The 24347-nt window shown below is 40.1% G+C and overlaps 1 protein-coding gene across 3 annotated transcripts in view; it reads left to right on the top strand.

Annotated features, from left to right (window-relative positions):
• PHF8 (PHD finger protein 8) overlaps positions 1-24347 on the top strand; it is a 112719-nt gene that overhangs the window by 22842 nt on the left and 65530 nt on the right. For all 3 annotated transcript variants that reach the window (XM_019710846.2, XM_019710845.2, XM_019710847.2), the window contains exons 3-8: positions 13078-13163; positions 13541-13649; positions 16633-16793; positions 17396-17537; positions 18975-19161; positions 21002-21164. In XM_019710846.2, the coding sequence (XP_019566405.2) occupies positions 13078-13163; positions 13541-13649; positions 16633-16793; positions 17396-17537; positions 18975-19161; positions 21002-21164 (848 nt within the window). The remainder of the gene's footprint in view (positions 1-13077; positions 13164-13540; positions 13650-16632; positions 16794-17395; positions 17538-18974; positions 19162-21001; positions 21165-24347) is intronic.

Genomic DNA, 24347 nt, shown 5'->3' with positions numbered 1-24347 from the left:
ATTATCTCAAGCTAGAAAATAATACGGATTTATTTATTCATTCATTTATGTATTGATTTACTCAATATATACGTGCTACGTGCCAGGCATTATTCTAGACAGTAAAATTATTTAGTTACTCAGATTTCTCATCTGTTAAATTAGGCTACAGCAGTGTGCATCAGACAGTAAACCTAGCAGGTAAATATATAGTATGTCAAGTGATAATAAGTGGTAGAGAGAAACATAAAGCAGCGTAAGCAGGAGCTGGAGTGCCGTGCCCAGCGCTGGGGGTCTGGTGGTTTTATATAGGGTGATTATGGATGGCTGACACGAGCAGAGGCGTAAAGAAAAGTGAAGGAGGTAACCATGCTGGTAAGTGGGGGAAGAGTGTTCCAGGTCAAGAAAATAAAGAACCTGAGTGTGGAGCACTCTTGGCGTGCTACCATTCCAGTCGATGCTATTGGACGGAGTGAGTGAAGGGAGAATAGCAGAAACTGATGATAGAGGTTGGGTTGGGGGCGGGCGCAGATCATGTAGGGTGGTGATTCTCCAAGTGTGGTCCCCGGACCCGTAGGATCAGCATCACCTGGGAACTGGTTAGGCAAATGCTTGCATCCTACCCCAGACCTACCAAGTCAGACACTCTGGAGGTGGGGCCTAAGAACCTATGGTTTGACAAGCCCTCCAGGTCATTCTAATGTGCACTAACGTTTGAGAACCACAGGTATAGAGTCCTACTGGTCATTGTAAAAACTTGGTTTTCACTCCAGGTGGGATGGGAACCACAGAAAGGTTTTGCACAAAGGAGACTTGTGATCTGGTTTAGGCTTTGGCTGTGGTGAGGACAGACTCAAGGTGAGGAGCAAGAGTGGAAGCAGGTAGAGTTTGGGGGTTACTATAGGTCATTATTCCTTAAAGTGTGGTCCCTGGACCAGCAGTGTCAGCATCACCTGGAAGCTTGTTAGAAACTTATAGACACAGACAATAGTTTAGTGGTTGCCAGAGGGTAAGGAAGGTGGGGGGTGGGGGGTGGGAGATGAGGGTAAGGGGGATCGAATATATGGTGATGGAAGGAGAACTGACTCTGGGTGGTGAACACACAATGGGATTTATAGATGATGTAATACAGAATTGTACACCTGAAATCTATGTAATTTTACTAACAATTGTCACCCCAATAAATTTAATGAAATAAAATTAAAAAAAAAAGAAAAAGAGAAAAAAAAAAAAAAAAGAAATGCACATGTGTGGGCCCTACCCCAGACCTGCTGAGTCAGGATCTCTGGGGATGAGGCCCAGGAATCTAGCTTAACAGGCCCTCCAAGTGTTCCCTAATATTTGCGAAACACTGGTCTAGTTAGGCAGTGGTGGCTTGTTTCAGAGCCAGTGGTGATGAGAAGTGGTTGGATTTTGAATCTATATTGATTACAGGATTTGCCGATGGATTAGATTGGAGTTGTGAAAGGAAGTACTCAGTGATGACTCCATTTGGAGAGGTCTTGGTATACAGGGAACAGAGTAATGGGGCAATGACTGAAGGAGGCACAGTTTTTTTTTCGTTTGGTTGGGGTTTTTTTTGGAGACAGCGGTTACAGCCTGTTTGTGTGCATGTGAGTGCATGTGGAGTGATTGTGTCAGTGCATCCAGAATGTAGTGACACGTGTTATTGGAAAACAAGTGTCAGGGACCGGGTAGACCAAAAAGAAACTTGCCCTGAGCTCTGGAACTTATTCAGTGTCCTTTGTACTCCTTCAAGTCCTGAGTGCCTGCAGGCGGGGGGCCACTGTTGGGAATAGTGGGTTCTCCAGCTGCTAGGGATGGTCCATCCCTGTTTTTATAGGTTGTGCTCGGCCTGGTCCAGGTTGTTGCAGAAAACCAGAAATTGATTTGGATTTTTCTGGTATTTTTTGAATAATGAAGAAAGGTAAAGTACGCTCTTTTTCCTCTTTATTTATGGATGAAGATATGCTTTTTCCAGCGTACAGGTGGTGACAGGACCTGGCTCTGTGGGCACCCTCAGAGAGCAGAGCTTGAGCAGATAAGCCAGACAGGCTCCTGTGCAGCCTCGTCACCTGTCAAGCTTCTCCAGTCCTCGGCCTCCACGGCCCTGGAAGAACTGAGTGCCCCCTTTTGTGTGCTCATAGCACTTGACTACTGCTGACCCCGCACTATGTTCTAGTGACACATTGTGGTGATATAGTGGAGTCACCCAGATCTGGATTTTTATCCTGCTTTGCTGCTTATTAGTTTTGTAATGGCCAACAAGTTATTTAGTTACTCAGATTTCTCATCTGTTAAATTAGAATAATATTAATGATAATGATAGCTAATACTTATCATGTGCCAGGTACTCTAGCTCTTTACCTATTTTAGCTCATTTAATCATAACAACCCTATGAGGTGAGGTACTATTAATAGTCTCATCATATACATGCAGGAACTGAGGCACAGCGAGGTTAAGGAAATTGCTTAAGTTCACAGAGCTAGTAAGTGGCAGAGGTGAGATTAGAACCCAGGCAGTTTGGCTCCCAAGTCATTACTTTTAACCTCTGTGATATAGTGCCTCTGAATACTGTACAGAATGCCCTGATTTGTTGCGGAGATTAAATGTCATGTATAATTCATAGATCCGTTTTCTCAGGTCTTTTATGCAGGCTTCAAATGTACTCATTCACTCACCATCTCTTTACCTTGCATTATTTACTTTATAGCATTTATGAAACTCTTCTGGCCTCACCTGTCTCCCCCTCCAGACTGTCCATTCCATGAGGGCAGTGGCGGTTCTGAATATGTATTGAATTTATGCACTCACCTACTTAAATATTGATTATCTGGCATGCACCAGACTCTGCGAGATACATTGGGGATAATTCATCTTCATCTTGAGACCTGGTGCTAATTACCTTCTACACCAAGGAAGCAAAAATAACATTTAGGACCCTTGATCACAGGTGATAATTATTGAGACAGTGCCGCTAGAAGCCTGATTTTCATCCATCTGCCTTCCCGATATGAGGAGTCATCAAGCCCAGTGAATGTTTGTTCATTTGGGTTGAATAATAAATAAAGCAAGACTGGGAGACAGATGGATACGGTGAAGACTTCTGGTGAGCAAGATAGATGCTATCTGCTGAATGTCGTGGAGGCAGATAGCAAGTTGTTCAGATTGAGTCCGAGATGTTCCAAGATTGGGGCCTGAGAAGCCGCAAGCCCAAGGAACACACTAGGTGGCTGAGTGTGGGACGTAGGTTTATTGAGACTTCCAGACCAGGGAGAGTTTCCAGTGGCAGCCTCCGGGAGGGGTAGTGCTCTGCCCTCAGGAGGAGAAGAAGCAAGGTTATACAGATACAACAAAACAAACAGCATTCCATGGGAGAAATCATCTGGCAGGCCCTGCAGGCTGCTCTCAGGCACACAGCGTCTGGAGAAGCCCGGAGACCTTGACTGCCGGCCTGTGTACAGAACTGGCTGGCTGATAAACCGCGTTCCCATGGAGCCGGGGACCTTGACTGCCTGTGGGCCAGATCCCTACACAAGTACATGAGTAGTTGCAAGTCCCCGTGGTGAGTGCTGAAATAAGGATAGTGTGTGTGTGTGTGTGGGGGGGGCGCCACAGCCATGAGGAAAAGGAAGAGCAGGAATGTTCTAGGCACAGGGAGCCACGTGTGATGAGACCCAGAGACCAGAAAGAGCATGGCACTGAGAGTCCAGCTGGCCTTTCAGAGCAGGGTTGCCTTCCATACATGTGAATATATGACTACCATAGTAACATACAGCATCATATTTGGATAAACCCCAAGCTTGAGGTTTAATGCTCTGTGATTGTTCTCATAAAATTCTTAATAATTTTACCTTTGAATTTGTGTTTCATATCTGAAGTTCCGTGGGAGAATGGATTGTGTCCTGGAGACTAATAATTTTCCCTCATGTGTGGTCCTGCCTCCCCGAACAAATTCTTGGTTGGCTGCCTGGGGTGCCAGGCTTGGGTGCAGGAGAGTCAGGGCCAGGTGCCTGCAGCCTGTGCACTGAGTCGCAGGACATGGCCTATGACGTCTTGCACGCACCCCATGCCCAAGAGAGTGTGACAGTAAATAGCAAATAAAAAGCCCCATGACAAGTTGAGAGACTGTGGAATAAAGGATAAAGCTTTTTTTCCCCATTTTGTGAACAAGGGGTCCCTAATGTTTATTTGCGCCAGATGCTGTGTGTGAGGGGCAAGAGGTGAGGCCAGAGAGGCAAGGCCATGGTAAGTTTATATTTTACCTTAAGAAAAATAGGAAGCCTGTGAGGGCTCTTGAGCAAGGTTTGACAGGGTCAAATTTTTTTTTAAATGATTACTTTGGCTACAGTGTGGAGGGCCAGTTGGGTGCGGGCAAAGTAGAGGCTGGGAGCCCAGTTAGGAGGGCAGGACATAATTCCTATTAGAGATAATAGCGGCCTGGGTTAGGGCAGGGGCGATGAGGATGACAGAAAAGCACAACTGATAGCTAATTAGGAGCTAGAATTGATAGGACACGGTGATAACTTGGGTAATACAACACATACAGAACACTTCCTATGTGCCAAGCACTGTTCTAAACACTTTATGTAAATTAACTCATTTATCTTTCATACCAACTTTATGATATGCATACAGTTTTTAGCCCTGCCTTGGAGATCAGGAAACTGAGGCACCGAGGTTAAGTAATTTGCCCAAGATCCCATAGCTAGTAAGTCACAGGTACAGCCAGGATGTAAACCCAGGCAGTCTGACCTTAAAGTTTTAAGTTCTTGATACTTGAATGCCTACTCGGGGTCTACTTGAGGGAGAGGGTGAGAGGCGAGTCCTCAGTGGCTACCAGGTTTCTGGCTTACGGACCTCGTTGCTAAGAAAGGGAGCAGGTTTAGGGGGCAGGCAGGGGGAGAGATTTAATTCGGACATGTTAAATTTGATGTAAGTGGGTTGCTTATTCAGTAGAGATACCCAGGAGGCATTTCGAGGGAGGTGCCTGAAACTCAGCAAAGAGATCTGGCTTGCAGTTGTAGGTGAATAGAAGGCACCTGGAGCCCTGGGAGTTGGGGGAGATCAACGAGGGAGAGGGAGAGTGAGGTGAGAAGGGTGCCAGGAAGGAGGGCCTGAGAAATGTCAACATTTAAGGAGTGGACAGGAGAAAAAGAATGCACTGGGAAACAGGAGCAGCCAGAGACATAATTAAGATCACATCACATCACATCCCTGCTCATAATCCTCCTGTGGATTTTACCCAGATCTTCACTCAGGAAAAGCCAGAGTCCTTCATGCTGGCCTACAGGACCCTACGACACAAGCCCATTACCTTTCTGACCTATGACTGTCCGCTTGCTCCCTCTATTCCAGAACACTGTCTCTTACCCCCCCACACATCTGTTGCTTTACAATAATGTAGGCATGCTCTTGCCACAGGGCTTTTGTACTTGCTGTTCTCTCTAATTGGGATGCTTTTCCCTCATAGCCATAGGGCTTGTTCCCTTATTCCCTTCAGGTCTTTATTCAAAAGTCATTTTGTCAGGCCATCCCTGGCTTCCCTACCTAAAATATCAATACTAGTGGCATGCCCCCACTGTGTGTGTGTGTGTGTGTGTGTGTGTGTGTGTGTGTAGATACACGTGTATATACACATGCGTGTATAATCCTCTTTATTTTTTCTACTTAGCTCTTCTCACTAACATACAGTGTATTTCACTGATTACATTGATTTTTTTCTTGTTTGTCTGCTTCCCCCACTAGAATATCAGCTCCATGAGGGCAGGGCTTTTTGTATGCTTTGTTCTGTTTCTTTGTCTCCCCAGTACCTAGACCAGGACCTGGAAGATGTTCATTAAGTGTTAGCTGAAGGAATGGGCACCAGGCAAGTGCAGTGTTCTGGAAGTCCAAGGTAGAGAGCTTGTGAAAGGGACAGAGCCCAGGGTTGGCACTGTGGTAATGGTGCGAAGAGGTCAAGTGAGATAAAGGAGAGAACTATTAACACTTACTGCACATATCAGTAAGGAGGTCAGGACATCGGTGAGATCTGTTTTAAAGAAGGTGGGGACTAAAATCGGACTGCAGCAAATGGGTGAGAAAGAGTACACAGAAACTCCTAACAAATTCTTTTTATAGGTTTGGCTCTGATAGAACATCTCTGGATACTACCCGGTGACTAGCAGTAGGAGGGAGACTTTTCACTGTATGTGCTTCTGTACCTTTTGAGTTTTGTACCACGTATAACTGATACCTATTCTTTAAAATTATTATGAAGCTGTACAGGTAGGTTTAACCAAAGAAGATATTTAGCTGTGAAGTGACAGACAGGAGTGAGGGAGGATCTTGTCTTTGTTGTCTTAAAAGTCCAGTGAGCTTGTTTAACGTGCTGTTGTGAAGGAGAAGGTAGAGAGGGAGTTGAAGATACTGCAAAAAGAAGGGATTATTGATTGAGAAGATTTAAAAAAAAAAATGTGACCCAGGTGGAAAAGCTGACTTTGGGAAGAAAGAAGGATAGTTCTTTCATTGTAACAGTAGGAAAAGATGGGTGCAGAAGGAGGTGGATTCAGTGTGGGAAATTGATGTAGTGCCCTTTTGATTACTTCATTTTGTCTAAGAAGTAGGCGATAGGGTAATTTGCTGAGAGAGAAGAGGGAGGTAGTGGGGTCAGATATTTGAAATAGCCGCTGTGGATAATGGGAGAGAACTGAGCAGGGAAATATGGGAGGATTGTCAGACAGCATGACCCCGCTTATTTTTAATAGACTTTATTTTTTAGAGCAATTTTAGGTTCATAGCCAAATTAAGTGGAAGGTGCAGAGATTTCCCATATGCCTCCTGCCCCCACATGCAGAGCCCCCTCCCCCATCATCAACATCCTGCACCAGACTGGTAATTTGTTATAATTGATGAACCTACATTAACACATCATAATCACCCATAGTCCATAGTTTACATGAGAGTTCACTCTTGGTGTTGTGCCTTCTGTGGGTTTGGACAAATGTATAATATGACATGTATCCACCGTTATGACATTTTAGTATCATACAGCATAGTTTCATTGCCCTAAAAATCCTCTGTGCTCCACCTATTCATCTCTTTCTCTCCCTCTAACCCCTGGCAACCACTGATCTTTTAACTGTCCCCATAGTTGGAATCATAAAATACCGTGTTGCCCCAAAAATAAGACTATGTCTTATATTAATTTTTGCTCCAAAAGACGCATTAGGGCTTATGTTCAGGGAATGTCATCCTAAAAAATCATGCTAGGGCTTATTTTCTGGTTAGGTCTTATTTTGGGGGAAACACGGTATGGAGCCTTTTCAGATTGGCTTCTTTCACTTAGTAATATGCATTTGTTTCCTCCGTGTCTTTTCATGACTGGATAGCTCAATTCTTTTTTTTTTTAACCTTTTTTTTTTCCTTTTCCCCTTCTTCCACCTCCCCGCCACTCCAGTTCAAGCCATTGTTTCTCAGTCAAGTTGTGTAGGACACAGCTCCCTGGCCCAAGCTGGTATTATGAGCCTTGTGCTCCCCCTCCCCGCCCCCACGGGCTGAGGTCACCGGGTAGGCCGCTCACAGCAGCTCACGGCACCTCTTGCCGGCTGCCAGCTGCTCATGGCAGCACACAGCAGCCTGCGGCAGTGCACCTCCAGGGAGAGCCGTTGTACACAATCTTAGCTGTAGAGGGCGCAGCTCACTGGCCCATGTGGGAATTGAACTGGCGACCTTAGTGTTAGGAGCATGGTGCTCCAACCACCTGAGCCACCGGGTCGGCCCCGCTCATTTCTTTTAAGCACTGAGTAATAGTCAATTGTCTGGATGTACCTCAGTTTATCCATTCACTTACTGAAGGACGTCTTGGTTGCTTCCAGGTTTTGGCAATTGTAAATAAAGCTGATTATATACATCTGTGTGCAGGTTTTTGTGTGGATGTAGTTTTCCATTCCTTTGGGTAAATGCCAAGAAGCGCAATTGCTCAGTTGTATGGTAAGAGTATGTTTAGTTTTGTAAGAAACCGCCAAACTGTCTTCCAAAGTGACTGTACCATTTTGCATTCCCACCAGCAACGAATAAGCGCTCCTGTTGCTCTACCTCCCCTCCAAAATTTGGTGCTGTCAGTCTTCTGGATTTTGTCTGTTCTGACAAGTGTATAGTGATATTTCATTGTTGGTTTAATTTGCGTTTTTCTAATGACATATGATATAGAGCAGTTTTTCATACGCTTGTTTGCTATCTGTATATCTTCTCCCCCCCCAATTTAAACTATTTTTTTGCTGTTATTTTTATTTTTATTCTCTTTTACTTTTTATATTAGTTTCAGGTTTACAAAACAACATAATGATTAGACATTTACACCCCTCACAGAGTGATAGCCCCCCTCAATCTACTACACCTCTGACATCATAGATAGCTGTTAGAATACCATTGACTTTATTACCTATGCTGTACTTTACATCCCGTGACTGTGTGTGCGCGTGTGTGTAATATATATATATATATATATATATATATATATATATATATATATATTTAATTATAGTTGACATTCAGTATTATTCTACATCAGCTTCAGGTGTACAGTGCAGTGCTCAGGCATGTATACAATCTATGAAGTGATGCCCCCATGATTCCAGTACCCATCTGCCACCCTACATAATCTATACAACACTATTGATTATATGCCCCATACTGTATTTCACATCCCATGACTATTTTGTGAGTACCAGTTTATACTTTCTAATCCCTTCACCTTCTCCCCTATCCCCCAACCCCCTCCCATCTAGCAACCATCAGTTTTTTTCTCTGTACCTCTGTGTCTGTTTTGTTTGCTCTTTTATTCTGTTCTTTAGATTCTCTAGGTCCATCCATATTTTTGCAAATGGTAAGATTTCATTCTTTTTTATGGCAGAGTAATACTCCATTGTATAAATGTACCACAATTTCTTTATCCGGTCATCTGTTGATGGGCATTTTGGTTGTTTCCATCCATATCTTGGCTATTGTGAATAGCGCTGCAATAAACATAGGGGTGCTTATATTTCTTCAAATTAGTGTTTTGGATTTCTTTGGATAAATACCCAGGAGTGGAAATGCTGAGTCATAAGGTAGTTCTATTTTTAATTTTTTGAAGAACCTCCATGTTGTTTTCCATAGTGGCTGCACCAATTTGCAATCCCATGAACAGTGCACAGGGCTTCCCTTTTTTCCATATCCTCTCCAACATTTATTTGTTGATTTATTGACAATAGCCATTCTGACAGAAGTGAGGTGGTATTTCATTGTGGTTTTTATTTGCATTTCTCTGATGATCAGTGACATTGAGCATCTTTTCATATGTCTATTGGCCATCTGTATGTCCTTTTCTATATATCTTTGGTGAGGTGTCTGTTCACATCTTTTTTAATTGGGTTGTTCATCTTCTCATTGTTGACTTTTAAGAGTTCTTTGTATATTTTGGATAACAGTCCTTTATCAGATATGTCTTTTGCAAATATTTACTTCCAGTCTGTGGCTTGTCTTTTCATTCTCTTGACAGTGTCTTTCAAAGAGCAGGTTTTTATTTTTAATGAAGTCCAGCTTATCAGTTCGTTCTTTCATGGATTGTGCCTTTGGTGTTGCATTTAAAAAGGCATTGCCACACAAAAGGTTATCTAGATTTTCTCTTATGTTATCTTCTAGGAGTTTTATAGTTTTGCATTTTACATTTAGGTTTATGATCCATTTTGAGTTGATTTTTGTGAAGGGTGTAAGATCTGTGTCTAGATTCATTTGTTTGCATGTGGCTGTCTAGTTGTTTCAGCACCATTCATCGAAAATACCGTATTTTGCTGTGTATAATGCACACTTTATTGCCTAAATTTGTGAGGGATAAATAAGGATGCACATTACACGTGGGTAGATTCCATATCTATATAAATGTGTTTAATTAAATTTTTTTTTTGAGGAGGACACAACTCACAGTGACCCATGCGGGAATCAAACTGGCAACCGTGGTGTTATTAGCAACACACTCTAACCAACTAAGCTAACCGACCATCCCTTTAATTCTTTTATTTATGCTTATGAGTTAAAAGTGTAACTCTAGAAATCAATAATGATATCCTTATGCAAAATGATACCCTGGAATACGATAATCAGTTTTGTTGAACTTGTGGTAAACTTGCAACAACAAAGAGTTCTTGGCCTTCTGTGATGCATAAATATCGTAAATTTGTTACTGGTACATAAAATTTCTTGTACCTTGCATCTGTTCTTGTGTTTTGTAATTATTGTTACATAAAATTTCTTGTACCATAATGTGTTAGAAAATAAATGCCAAAATTCCTTTATAATACCAAAAACAAGTACTTAAATGTAAACAAATAAAAATTTGAATTAAAAAATTAAAATGAAACATTTTTTCCCCTGAAAGTTTGGGCCAAAAACATGGTTGCGCATTATACATGGGAGCGCATTATACCTGGCAAAATATGGTACTGTCTTTGCTCCATTTTATTACCTTTGCTCCTTTGTCAAAAATCAATTGATTATCTTTATGTGGGTCTATTTCTGGGTTCTCCATTCTGTGCCATTGATCTGTTTGTTTCTTCTTTCAATACCATGCTGTCCTGATTACTGTAGCTTTATAGTAAGTCTGGAAGTCAGGTAGTATCAGTCTTCCAACTCTATTCTTCTCCTTCAATATTGTGTTGGCTATTCTGTGACTCAGATATTTTGGACAATGAATATATTGTGGCACCAATCCAATGGGTGATTTTTCGCCAGCCATGTCCAATGGTGCATTGTTATGTAGTTGAACCATGGTTGGGATTTGCAGGTGGGGGTAATGGAACGGCAGTGGATCAAGTGAGTTGAGGATATCTGTAAGGGAATGGTAGAAGTGAGGCATGCTGGAATCCAAGATAGGAAGGAAGGGTAGTCAAGAATAGGTGAATAGGTTAAAGGTAGGAGCAAGGGATTTTGAGGGCAATGAACAGGAGTAATGAATGAAAGCTGAATGGATATACTTGTGGTCAGAGAGTATGATGTATGAATTTCACATTTCACAGGTGGAGCCACTGCAAGTTGACCAGGTCTGGGGAATGGCCATGAGAGTTGGTAGCTGAAATGGGAGTGGAGGCAGCAGACTCTGAAGATGAGAAGGTCAAAGAGCTGAAAGGCCAGGACGTTGGGCCTCTAGATTGATAGAAATGTCATGTGGGATGTTGATTGGAGTTGGGTAGAGAGGAATTTGTGAGTAGGTTCTTCAGTGAGTGAAGGGAGTATGTTGGGGAGATGAGTAGCTGACATTGAAGAGGTATTGTATGGTCGGATGATACGAAACTCAGAGGATTAGAGATCTTATACAAAGGTAGAGGAGAGGTGATCTCGAAATCTCACTGGAGAGTGAGGAGGACATCTACCCCCAGCCAAGGCCCGAGTTAGAAGGGTCTGGGAGAATGTACAGTATCTATCTGACGGCTCTAGCACAGTGCTTCCTAGACTTTTTAATTTTCAACTCACAAAAATCAATTACTGGAAAAATGGTATGAACAAAAAAGCTATACAAAAGATAACCCCCAATTTTTTATTATTAGATTCAACAGACATAAAATTGCTCAGCCAAGTTGCCATTAAAGTTTTTAGATGCTTACTTTCTTTCTGTACTTATCTCACTACCACATTAGTCTGTGAACTACACTTTGAGTGGCACTGGTACAGAAAAAATGGTTTTCTCATAGGAGAACCTGCATTCCGTTAAGCCAGAAGGTGAAGAAGGGGTTTGTTGAAGGGGATGTGAATATAAAGAGGTTTGTTTACCAAGGAAGGGGGTTGCTGGTAGTATAACAGATAAGTTGGGAAAGGTGATGAGCAGTGGATGATTGGGGTAGAGAAAGCACATGACTATGTGGGGTGAAAATTCAGAAGAGAGATGACCAGAGGGCTTCCTTCCGGAGCAGTGTTCAAAGGTAACAGGGGTGCGAGTCAGAAATGCTACAAGGTCTGGAGAATGTATTTAAAGAAGGTTTAGGCAGGTGAGGGGTGAGATCTAGACTGGGTGAAAAACTATTAGCTAGTACTTACTGACTACTTACTGTGTACCAGACTCTGAGCTCACTGTGCTAGGGACTTTATATACATTATCTGAGTCCTTAAAAAAATCCTGCCAAGTTGATGGTGATATCCTCAGTTTATTGTTATACGGCATGTTTACAGGCATTAGGATTAGCAGGCGGGAAAGTGGTGGGTCCTGATCCCAGGAAGTTAGTTTGTGAGCATGACCTTGGCTGAAACAGTTGGAGCTCTGCCCTATTTTTATTCTCCCTGCTGTGTGTGGCTGACCAAAAGATTTTAGGAGTTTGATCTTAGCCAGAAGTTATTTGGAAGGCTGCTGATGACTTCTTTGGTGAGGAAGGGTTTAATTTTGTGAGATTTCCATCTTATTATACATGCAAACTCAAATTTTCAAAATTAAATATTTTTTAGACATTACAATATGAAGTCACACATGTTCATTGTAGAAAATTAGAAAACACAGATAAGAGAAAAAATGATTACCTGTAATCCTTTGCTCAGAACCACTGTTGACGATAAAATACTGTTTTAGTCCTTTTCATTTAATGAAGTAAAATAGCTCAATAAAGTTTAAATTTTTGATTATATGTTGAAATAATATTTTGGATATGTTGGTTAAACAAAATATTATTAAAATTCACTTCACCTGTTTCTTTTTACCTTTTTAATGTGGCTACTAGAACATTTAAAATTACCTATTTGGCTCACATTATATTTCTATTGGACAACACTGCTCTAAAGTCTCTTTCAGCTTTGACCATTTTGAGTCTTAATGAAATTTTACTGTCTGTACATGTTTAACTCTGCAATAATTCTTTTAGACCAGTGTGGTCCAGTAGAACTTTTTGCATGGATGAAAATGTTTGATAATCTTCCCAATATGGTAACCTCTAGCCACATGTGGCTACTGAGCACTTGAAATGTAGCTAGTGTGATGGAGGAACTGCATTTAAATTTTTACTTAATTTGAATTAATTTAACTGTAAATAGCCATGTTTTCTGGACTGTACAGTTTTGGACCTTATGAAAAATAAAATTTCCGTGTTTCTCTTTTCTAGTTGTGTTGGTGTTGAAGAGGAGAAGGCTGCTGACATTGACCTCTACCATTGCCCCAACTGTGAGGTCTTACATGGGCCCTCCATTAGTAAGTAGATCTTAAGGTTTCTAAGAGAAGATGGGCCAGAAGAGAGAGAAAGCAAAGGTAGCGTGGAAGGGAGATTACTTCAGATTCATCTCCCTTGGGAAATAGCAGACGCCTACATAGGCCCTGCAGGCCAGCAGCTGCCCCGCTGAGAGGGCAGAGTACAGAGCTTCACCTCCTTCCCTTCCTAGGTATTCCCCAAAGGAGACACCTATCCTCACCAGGAACTTTCCTGAATCTGTGAGGGTCTCATTGACCCCACATGCTCCAAGGGCCAGTTAGATTGGAAGAGAAGCAGGGTCTACTGAAGCCTTTGTCTTGGAACCATAGCTCGAGGCCATTCTGACTTATGGTCTCCTGTCTTTTTCTTTCTGGCTTAGTGAAAAAACGCCGTGTGTCTTCAAAAGGGCATGATACACACAAGGGGAAGCCAGTCAAGACTGGAAGCCCTACATTCATTCGAGAGCTCCGGAGTAGGACCTTTGACAGGTGAGTTACCCCTACTCCAGGGCTCTAGGAAGCTGGGACCATCTCTTCCCAGATTTCCCACTGGCTGCCCCATTAGTTGCTTCTCCCATTTGGGGGTGTTCTGCAGTGTTCTGCAAGTTCCCTCTGGGGAGGGATCTTCCATTTTAATCAGTTTCTGAGAAACATTGCTAGAGTTTCATTTGATGTGCACAGTACATTAAGGTCCACTTGTGGAAACTTTTGGTAGATTGGGTGGCAGTTTTCACCTAAGTCAGGAGACAATGTTTACATGCACCCAAAGATTGCTACAACTAGAAGGAGTCATAAAGATCAGAAAGTTTAATTGTCTCATTGTAGAGAAGAGGAAACTCATTTTTAATAATAAAAAAAATTTTGACTGGGCATGTATTTCTTTTGCAATCAACAAAAATAGTTTTCCTTTTTAAAAAATTAAGATGGCTTATTAAAATATTTCAATTGAGCAGAAATAATAAGTTGGAAAAATTAATGAATGAAGCACTCTCTTTAGCTTAGTTTTTAATTCATTTGATTATTTCCAGCTTTCCTATAATTGAAATGTTTAGAATTATAAATGTTTCTTCAACTTACTATTTTTTTGTTTTATCTGTTTGTTTAAAGGCAGTGAGTCTCCCTTCCTCCTCAAGCCCGTCAGGTCTCTTCTCCAAAGTCAACCAGTTTCTTGTGCATTCTTTCAGAAATAATTTTTGCTTATACAAGCACGTGTGTTGTTTGTGTGTGTGTGTGTGTGTGTGTGTGTGTGTGTGTGTGTATCACTCTTTGTAAAAAAATACAAATAGAAACACACTATATTGTTCTGCATCTTCCTTTTTTTTAACTCTAAATTATATATCTTGGAGATCAATCCGTAGCAGCACATACAGATGTTCTTCATTATTTTTCATGGATGTGTAGTATTTCATTGTATGAATATATAATTAACAAACATCTGTTGACAAACATTTAAATCAAATCTCGTATTTTGCTATTAGAAAAAATGCTTCAGTGAATGTCTTTGTACTTAAGTTTTTGCATATGTGGGTGAGTGTATGTGTAGATTTACTACCTAAAAGTGAAATTGCTAGATCAAAGAGTATGTGCTTTAAAAATGTTTATAAATGTTGCCAAATTATTCCAAAGTGGATATACCATTTCATGTTCCCACTAGAAAATGTGTTTATTACTGTTTATTACTATTTTTAATGACTACTGGGCCTTTTCTCTTCTATATTTTTTTCTACTACTTTATGGCTTTATTTTTTTTTCAGTTTGATTCTTGATCTAGCTAGAGTTATGTAAAGAGTGAATAGATGTTTTTCCAGATGTTCATCCCCACACAACTTGTTAAGTAGTCCATCTTTTCTCCAGCATGATTAAAAAAACAAAAACAAAAAAAACCCCAAAACTCCCGTTTTCTAATTAAGTATGCGTGTTGAGAAAGTGGTTGTAAAAGTTGCTTTCATTTTTTGCATCACTATTTTTATTTCCCAATACTTTTAAAAAACTTTTTAAATTAAAATTTATTGGGGTGACAATGGTTAGTAAAATTACATAGGTTTCCAGTGTACAGTTCTGTAATACATCATCAATATATCACATTGTGTGTTCACCACCCAGAGTCAGTTCTCCTTCCAGCACCATATATTTGACCTCCTTTACCCTCATCTACCACCCCTTCCCCCCTTCCCCTCTGGTAACCACTAAACTATCGTCTGTGTCAATGAGTTTTCGTTTCTTTATTTGTTTGTCTTGTTCCTTTGTTGCTTTCAGTTTTATATCCCACATATCAGTGAAATCATATGGTTCTTGACTTTTTCTGTGTGACTTATTTCGCTTAGCATAATAACTTAGGATCCATCCATTTTGTTGCAAATGGCAGTATTTCATCTTTTCTTATGGCAGAGTAGTAGTCCATTGTGTATATATACCACAACTTCTTTATCCAGTCATCTATCGAAGGACACTTTGGTTGTTTCCATGTCTTGGCCACTGTAAATAAAGCTGTAATGAACATCGGAGCACATACGTGTATATCTATATCTTTACGGATAAATGTTTTCAGATTTTTTTGGTATATACCCAGGAGAGGGATTGCTGGGTCATATGGTAATTCTATTCTTAATTTTTTGAGGAGCCTCTACACTGCCTTCCATAATGGCTGCACCAGTCTGCATTCCCACCAACAGTGTATGAGGGTTCCTTTTTCTCCACAGCTTCTCTAACACTTGTTACTATTTGTCTTGTTGATGACAGCCATTCTAACAGGTGTGAGGTGATATCTCATTGTGGTTTTTATTTGCATTTCTCTGATGATTAGTGATGTTGAGCATCTTTTCATATGTCTATTGGCCATGTGTATGTCCTCTTTGGAGAAATGTCTATTCAGGGTTCAAAGAGGACTTTATGAATTTGACCTCAAAGGCAGGGGAAGTGAAAGCTATAGTAAATGAATGGGACTATATCAAACCAAAAAGCTTCTGCACAGAAAAAGAAACCATTGACAAAATAAAGAGGCAACCAACCGAATGGGAGAAGATATTTGCAAACGCCTCTGGTAAGGGGCTAATATCCAAAATATATAAGGAACTCATACAACTCAACAACTAAAAAACAGTCCAATCAAAACATATTTGCCAATATTTTAAATGGGGTAATGCTTCTCTGGGTTAGAGTAAATCAGCTAAACTTGTCAGGTATGTCTTTTCTTCCTGGGCAGGCTGTTGACTGATTTCTTCCTTTGTCATCCGGAGCAGAGCAGCCTATTGATAGGATGCCGTAGGTTAAGCTCCCCACCTATTCCAGTGACCTGGCTTATTGCCTTGGATAGGTCCTTTCTTCCCTGGCACATGAAGTTTATGCCATTGGTTGCCAGCCCACCTTGGGTCCCCTCAGAAAGACCCCCTATACTTGGGTGAGTGGCAGCATCCAGTGAGGCATTCAGTGGCAAGGCCCCTGGTCCTCAGGCTTTCTCTCATGTGATCTACAGCTCAGAAGAAGTGATTTTGAAGCCCACTGGAAGTCAACTGACCGTGGAATACCTGGAAGAGAATAGCTTCAGTGTGCCCATCCTAGTCTTGAAGAAGGATGGGTTGGGGATGACGTTACCCTCACCATCATTCACTGTGAGGGATGTGGAACACTATGTTGGTAAGCAACACTGACCCTCTTAACTACCATTGGTCACTACCATCAAGACCTATGACCGTTTCCCTCCAGTCTACCTTTTGCATTTCCTTTCTAGCCATCTGGAGAATTGGAGATGAAGTGGCTTGCCCAGAGTCATTCTTTGGCAAAGCTAGAATCAAAATCTTAGTCTTCTCTTCCTTTTTTTCCTAATAGACCTCAAAACCCCAGGCTGAGCCCCATTTTCACCTGGGAATTCCAGAGGTGGTAGTCTCTCTGTCCTCTGTTGAGATGAGAAAGCCTTCGGCTTTTGCCCTCACATACCAGTTGTCTTTTGGACGATAGGAAGAGAAGAAGTGAGGACGCAGGGCCCAGGCAGGTGGACTGTACTGTGAGTGAGGCTGTGTGTCAGGCAGTTCTATTGCCCTAGCAGCCTGGACCCGGCACATAAGTCTAAGGAGAGGGTGAGGGATTCCTACCCCGACCTTCCAAACATGCACATACAAATACAATGTCTGAGGAGAGAGGTTTTGAGTGTAAAGCTGTTCTAAGGACTGGTGAGGGGATGGGAGCCTCTTCTCCGGTCCCTGAGACCACTTGGTACAGAACCCATCTCTTTACTCCAGGTTCTGACAAAGAGATTGATGTGATTGATGTGACCCGCCAGGCTGACTGCAAAATGAAGCTCGGTGATTTTGTGAAATATTATTACAGTGGGAAGAGAGAGAAAGTCCTCAATGTCATTAGTTTGGAATTCTCTGATACCAGGTAAGAGGGTCAGGGGTAAGTAAAAAGTCTGACAAATGCCTGGAACTTGTGATATACTGAGGATATGTTAATGTTCCTTTCCCTTCCTCCTAGTGGTTTCTTCCTTTGGGGTGGGGAGCTGGTTTATACTTTTTTCTAGGTGAGCTGCTCACATTATAACAACCAAATCATATTTCTCCTCTGCAGTGTCTAGCATTGGATAGATTGATTATACATTAGCTATTTTAATTAATTTTTATCTCCTTCAAGACTATGACAACTTTCTTAGACCTTTGGCTGGTATTCAGAATGTGGCATGGTCACTTGTTTAATTCCCAAGATAGGTCCTCTCTTCCTGGAAATAGATTTACTAAAATTACCCACAAGTAGTTTCTCTAAGAATAAGGTTTTTTTATATTTAAAATAAAAGAAAAAAAGCTTATAACCTTTAAATCATTCTGTCTGGGCTCATGCACTCAATAGATATATGTAGTCTTCTCTGTGCTCAGAACCATGGGAGATTCCAAAAAATCATAAAGTATCTTTTTGGACTTAGGAAGCTTACTGTCTAATTGTTTACTTCTTTAACTTTTAATTTTGACATAATTATACATTCACAGGAAATTGCAGAAAATGTACAGGGAAGTCCTGTGTATCCTTCAGCCAGTTTCCCTCAATGGGAGCATCTTACAATAACTATAGTACAATATTGAAACCCTTGCTGTTGGCTTTGACATGCAAAGTAAACAACCTGAAGATTGTTTAAAAAACTACGTTTGCTTACACCTCACTTCATCTTGAAAGACTATTTGAAGTAGCTTGCAGAGATGCAGAGAGGGGGGAAAAAAGAGAAAATTAGAATAAAAGGAAAATAAAGGTGGGAAAATAGGCTACATCTGGTGGGCAATCTACACACAAAATATGTATGAACATCTGGATAGTTGGTGGAGAAGGACTGTAGACTTTTCACTGAATTTCCTGAAGGTCAGAACAAAGAAAGGAATACAGTGTTACAAGATTTGTGGTTTCACATAGGATAAAAACAACCAGATGTTTAGGAGGAACACATCTTTACCTGGAACTGAGCCTGGAGAGGTTTATCTGATGGTTCCTCATAACGAAGACACTATGAGATGGGGACAGTACAATAGCTGTTATAAACCAAGTGCCAAGTGAGTGGGCCCTGAAGGGGGGGAGGGGACATATGAGCATTTAGAGGAGGAAATGATCACCTTTGACTGGGGGAGGTTGTGGAGCTGGAACTTGGGACTTCTAGAGCTGAGTGGAATGAGGATGCTGACCAGACTTACAGAAATAAGTGTCCTGTGTGTCCTTGGGGATTCTGTGGAGGAACAGCTTTGTCTTATGTGACTTTCACGGGGATGGAGGGTATTTTATTCCGACTTCAACCTCAGTTCCCAAGCAGCTAACATCTGTTCTTCATCCCTTCCTTGCTAGGCTTTCTAACCTTGTAGAGACACCCAAGATTGTTCGGAAGCTCTCATGGGTGGAGAATTTGTGGCCGGAGGAGTGTATCTTTGAGAGGCCCAATGTGCAGAAGTACTGCCTCATGAGCGTGCGGGATAGCTATACAGACTTTCACATTGACTTTGGCGGCACCTCGGTCTGGTACCATGTGCTCAAGGTAGGAATGGGTATGGCTTCTGGAGGCAGCTCAGCCTTGGACCTCCCTGTTTGTTTCAGGTGGCAGCACAAAACAGGCTGCTGAGGCCTACCTGCCTCCTGGATTCTATTTGGGTGACATTTCCATATAACTGCTCTATCAGGGTCGGGCACTTAGTGGATATGCCATATAAACTGCCTCTACTGTTTTGATGATGCTTAACATTGTTTTTGAATAACAGAGGATGTGTGTTTTTTTTCTCCACCTGTTATCTTCTTAATTAAACCAATCTATACTCGTACCACTGTGTATGGAAATGTCCATATTTACTGCAGAAATTCCTGGTAACATGAGAAACTTCCCCTCCCCCAATTTTATTGAGGTATAATTTATATACCATAAAATTAATCTGTTTTAAGTGTATAGTTTGATGAGTTTTGGCACTTGTATGTAGTTGCATAACTGCCACCACCATCAGGATGGAGCATATATGAGAAGTTTTTTTAATGTCAGCCTTCCTGTAGATAGTTTCCCTTTTGTGGTTGTAACAATTTTGTAATTAGCATATTGATTGTCAATGACTGTAAAGGAGTTTTGAGGTATGGAAAACAAATTCTTAAGTAGTTTTGCTTGTTTTCTGCCATTCTTCATATTATTTAGTTTTCTTATCTGAAATGCCAAGGAAAGAGCAGAAAACTTGAATATGGCTCTTGTCCACATGATCACCAATCCTGAAATAGTTTCCATTGGTTTATCATGAAGAAATTGGAGCGTGTAAATAAAAGTGCTATTACGCAAATGTTAGATTTAACTTTTTTATTTTTAAATAATTTATTTTTTATAGAAAATTTGCAAAACTAATGGGGAGAATTTCTGTGTGCCCTTCACTCAGATTCCCCAAATGTTACCGTTTTATATTCTCTCTTTCTCTAAAGCAAACATAATAAAATGGTTATATATATATATTTTTTTTCTGAAACATTTGAGAGTAGTTGCAGACATGGTGTCCTTTTTTCTCATAATTTAGTGTATTTTTCTTTTAAACAAGGCATTATATAACCACAGTATAGTAATAAAAATCAGGAAATTAATATTTATGTAATGCTGTTAATCTACATTAGTATTAATCTAATTCAAATCTTTCCAGTTGTGCAATAGATAATTTCTAGTGTTGCTTTTCTACATTACATTGAAATTTATTATCATAAAATAATGGTTAAACTAATCAAGCTGTGGGTTGGGGATATTTTTGTGCTAGTGGGTTTTTGCTTCTTTTGTGCCAAATTATCTATCTGGTGATTTTTCAGGCAAAACATAATTAGGAAATAAAATGTTCTTTTAACAGATAATCATGTAACATAAAATCTCCCAGAAGTCCTTGGGCGATTACTGAACTTTTAAACTTTTATTAGCTTTGATGGCAGGTGTGAAAAAGAGCACTCTCTGTAAATGGCATTTAAAGGCAAATTCAATTTTTTCCTCATTGGTAATGTGGCCTTAAATTCTCCTAGGGCTAGTAGTATTGATCTTTTCATCTATAGAGGACATTTTTTCATTTGGCATTGCATCTGAAATAGGTGCCTTTGGTGTACATTTGTGCTAAGTTGAACAATTTTGTTTGAAATACCCTTTCCAAATTATTTTTGTCAGTCTTATAGAAGCTTAAAAGTGCAGTGTGCAAAAGCACCTTTTGAAGTTTTCCAAATCCACATAAAACCGATTCATGGATGGGTGTGGGAAAGAATTCTGGCATACTACATGGTCTTGGAGCATGGGAGAGAGAATATCCTTTTGGAGACCCCCTGAAGGACTTTTCTGGAAACCTTGATATTTCTGGCACTTCACTCTCTTTTTATTTCAGGGTGAGAAGATCTTCTACCTGATCCGCCCAACAAATGCCAACCTGACTCTCTTTGAGTGCTGGAGTAGCTCCTCTAACCAGGATGAGATGTTCTTTGGGGACCAGGTGGACAAGTGCTACAAGTGTTCTGTGAAGCAAGGACAGACACTTTTCATTCCTACAGGTCTTCCCTGGGCCCCTCTGGGAGCGTTTGAGGAGGGCGGGATGAGGAAGGGAGCTTATGGCACCAGAGCCAACCCCTTCCCGTAATTTGTTGATCTGATTATGTGGGATATCCCTTTCTTATCAGCTGAAGGCTCAGAACTGGACTTCAAGAAAATTCACATGGTGGCCAGTGGGCAGCATGGTTGCTTGGGGAGGCTTCAGGTGGGGAGGTGCAGGAGGAGGCTGATGGACTCCTTTGCAGTGGCCTGATGACATCTTGGTGGACATACAGAGAACAGGACTCTAAGCCCTGTAACTTTGAGTGACTGGAAGGCTGGCATTGTAGGCTATAAATCAGAATGACTTGGGTTGAGGGTGGGCCTTTCCCCCCTAAACAATACATGCCTAGGCCTGGGGTGGGATCTGAGTGTATGTATTTTGAAAAGGTCCTCCAGTTGTCTCAATTTGGGGAAAGTTGACATTTTTACTATGTTGAGTCTTGCATGAACACAGTATGCTTCTCCATTTCTTTAGATTTTTCTTCATTTCTTAATTTCTTGATTTTAGAGTTAGTATTAAATTTTCTTGAAACATTTGGTAGAATAATTTAGTGCAATCTCATGGACCTGGAGGTTTTTTTGGGGGGGTAAGTTTTTAATTAGCATTTAATTACCTTTAACTTTATTAGGCTATTCAAAGTATCTGTTTCATAATGGGTGAGTTGTGATAGTTTATGCTTCTAAGGAATTGATCGATTTTATCTAATTTGTGAAATTTGGGTGTGTAGAGTTGTTCATAGTACTTCTTTATTATCCTTTTGATGCCTTCCAGTTCTTTGGTGAGATCCTCTGTTTCATTCCTGGTGTTAGTTGTTTGTGCCTTCTCTCTTATTCTGTGTTAATATTAATGGAGGTTTGTCAATTTTATTGAACTTTTAGGAAACACTTTTTGTTTCATTGATTTTCTCTGTTGTCTTTCTGTTTTCAATTTCATTGATTTCTGCTTTTATCTTTGTTTTTTCTTCCCTCTGCTTGCTTTAGGTTTACTTTGCTCTCCTTTTTCCAGTCTTGAGACAGGAACTTAGATTATTGATTTCAGACTTTCCTTCTTTTCTAATGTAAGCATTTAGTGCCATCAGTTTCCCCCTCAGTACTGATTTAGCTATGTCACGTATTTTGACATATTGTGTTTTAATTTTCATTTAGTTAAATATGCATTAAAATTTGAGATACAATTCACATACCATGAAACTTAAAAATGTTAAAGGGTATACAGTTCAGTATTTTTTTTTAAATAGTCACAAGGTTGTGCAACCATCACTGCTATCTAATACCAGAAAATTTTCATCACTTTAAGAAGAAATCCTGTGTTCATTAGTCACCCCCCATTTCTCCCTCCCCCTAGTCCCTGTCAACCACTTTTGTATTTTTCTTTGTATATGGATTTGCCTATTCTGAATATTTCGTAGAAATGGAGTCATGCAATATATGATCTTTTGTGTCTGGCTTCTTTCACTCAGCATACTATTTTCAAGGTTCATCCATGTTATAACATGTATCAGTACTTCCTTCATTCTTTAAATGGCTAAATAATAGTTCACTGTATGGGCATACTACATTTTGTTTATCCATTCATCATTTTATAGTCAATTTGGATTGTTTTCACTTTTTTGCTATTATTAGTAATGCTGCTATGAACATTTATGTACCAGTTATTATGTTAACATATATTTTCAGTTCTCTTGGGTATATACCTAGGAGAGAATTTGCTGAGTCGTATAACTCTGTTTAACTTCTTGAGGAACTGCCAAACTGCTTTCTAAAGCAGCTGCATCATTTTGCATTCCCACCAGCGATTTATGAGGGTCTCAATATTTCCATATTTTCCCCAACACTTGTTCTTTTGTGTGTTTGTAATTATAGCCATCCTAGCGGATGTGAAGTGGTATATCATTGAGATTTTAATTTGTGTTTCCCTAATGACTATTGATGTTTAGCATCTTTCCATGTGCTTATTGGACATTTGCATCTTTTTTTCTTTTTGAAATGTCTGTTTTAAACCTTTGCCCATTCTTTAATTTGGTAATTTGTTTTTGTATTGTGAATTGTAAGAATTCTTTATATGTTTTGGATATTAGACCTTTAGCAGACATATTATTTGCAAATATTTTCTCTCATTCTGAGAGTTGTATTTTCACTCTCTTGATAGTGTCCTGTGACGCACAAAGTCCAATATATCTATTTTTTGTTTGTTTGCTGGTGCTTTTGGTGTCATATCTAAGAGACCATTGCCTAATTCAAAGTTGGGAAGATTTATACTTGTGTTTTCTTCTAAGAGTTTTATAGTTTTAGTTCTTACATTTAGGTCTTTCATCTGTGTCAAATTAATTTTTGTACATGGTGTGAGGTAAAGGTCCAGTTTCATTCTTTGGCATGTAGATGTCCAGTTGTCCCAGAACCACTTGAAAAGATTATTCTTTTCCTATTGAATTATCTTGACACCTTTGTTAGAAATCAGAAGACCGTAGATGTATTGGTTGATTTCTGCACTTTAAATTCTACTCTATTTTTCTATATATCTACCCTTATGATAGTATCATACTGTCTTAATTATTGTACCTTTGTAGTAAGTTTGGAAATCAGAATGTGTTGGCCCTCCGACTTTGTTTTTCTTTTTCAAGATTGTTATGGCTATTGTGGGCTCCTTGGATTTCTATATGATTTTTTAGCTTCAGTTTTTATATAGGTTTTTGTGGTTACTCTAGTTTTATTTTACATGTCTATATCTTTATCACAGTCTACAGGTATTGACATTTTAATTGACGTTTTACCAGTTTGAGGGAAGTGTTGAAATCTTACCTCTGTTCATGTGCCTTTACCCTTCCCATTTATAATGTATTTGTCTTAAATATTTCCTTTGCACTTTGAGAACCATGTCACATAGTGTTTTAATTTTTTTGTTTCAAATGTCAAACATAATTTAGAATACCCAAGAGAAGGAAAGTCTGTTGTATTTACCTGTATTTTTACTCTTTCTTCTTCCCACCTAGTATTCCAAGATTCCTTCTTTTATCATTTCCTCTCTGTTTACAGTTTCAGGGTAGGTCTGCTGGCAACAGATTCTCTTAGTTTTCCTCTATCTGTAAATGTCTTGATTTCCCTTTCATTCCTGAAGGACATTTTTGCTGGATATAGAATTCTGC

The sequence above is a fragment of the Rhinolophus sinicus genome, chromosome X (genome assembly GCF_036562045.2).
Source record: "Rhinolophus sinicus isolate RSC01 chromosome X, ASM3656204v1, whole genome shotgun sequence".
NCBI lineage: Eukaryota > Metazoa > Chordata > Mammalia > Chiroptera > Rhinolophidae > Rhinolophus > Rhinolophus sinicus.
Note: the sequence above shows the minus strand (reverse complement) of the source record. Positions and strands in the feature narration are given on the sequence as shown.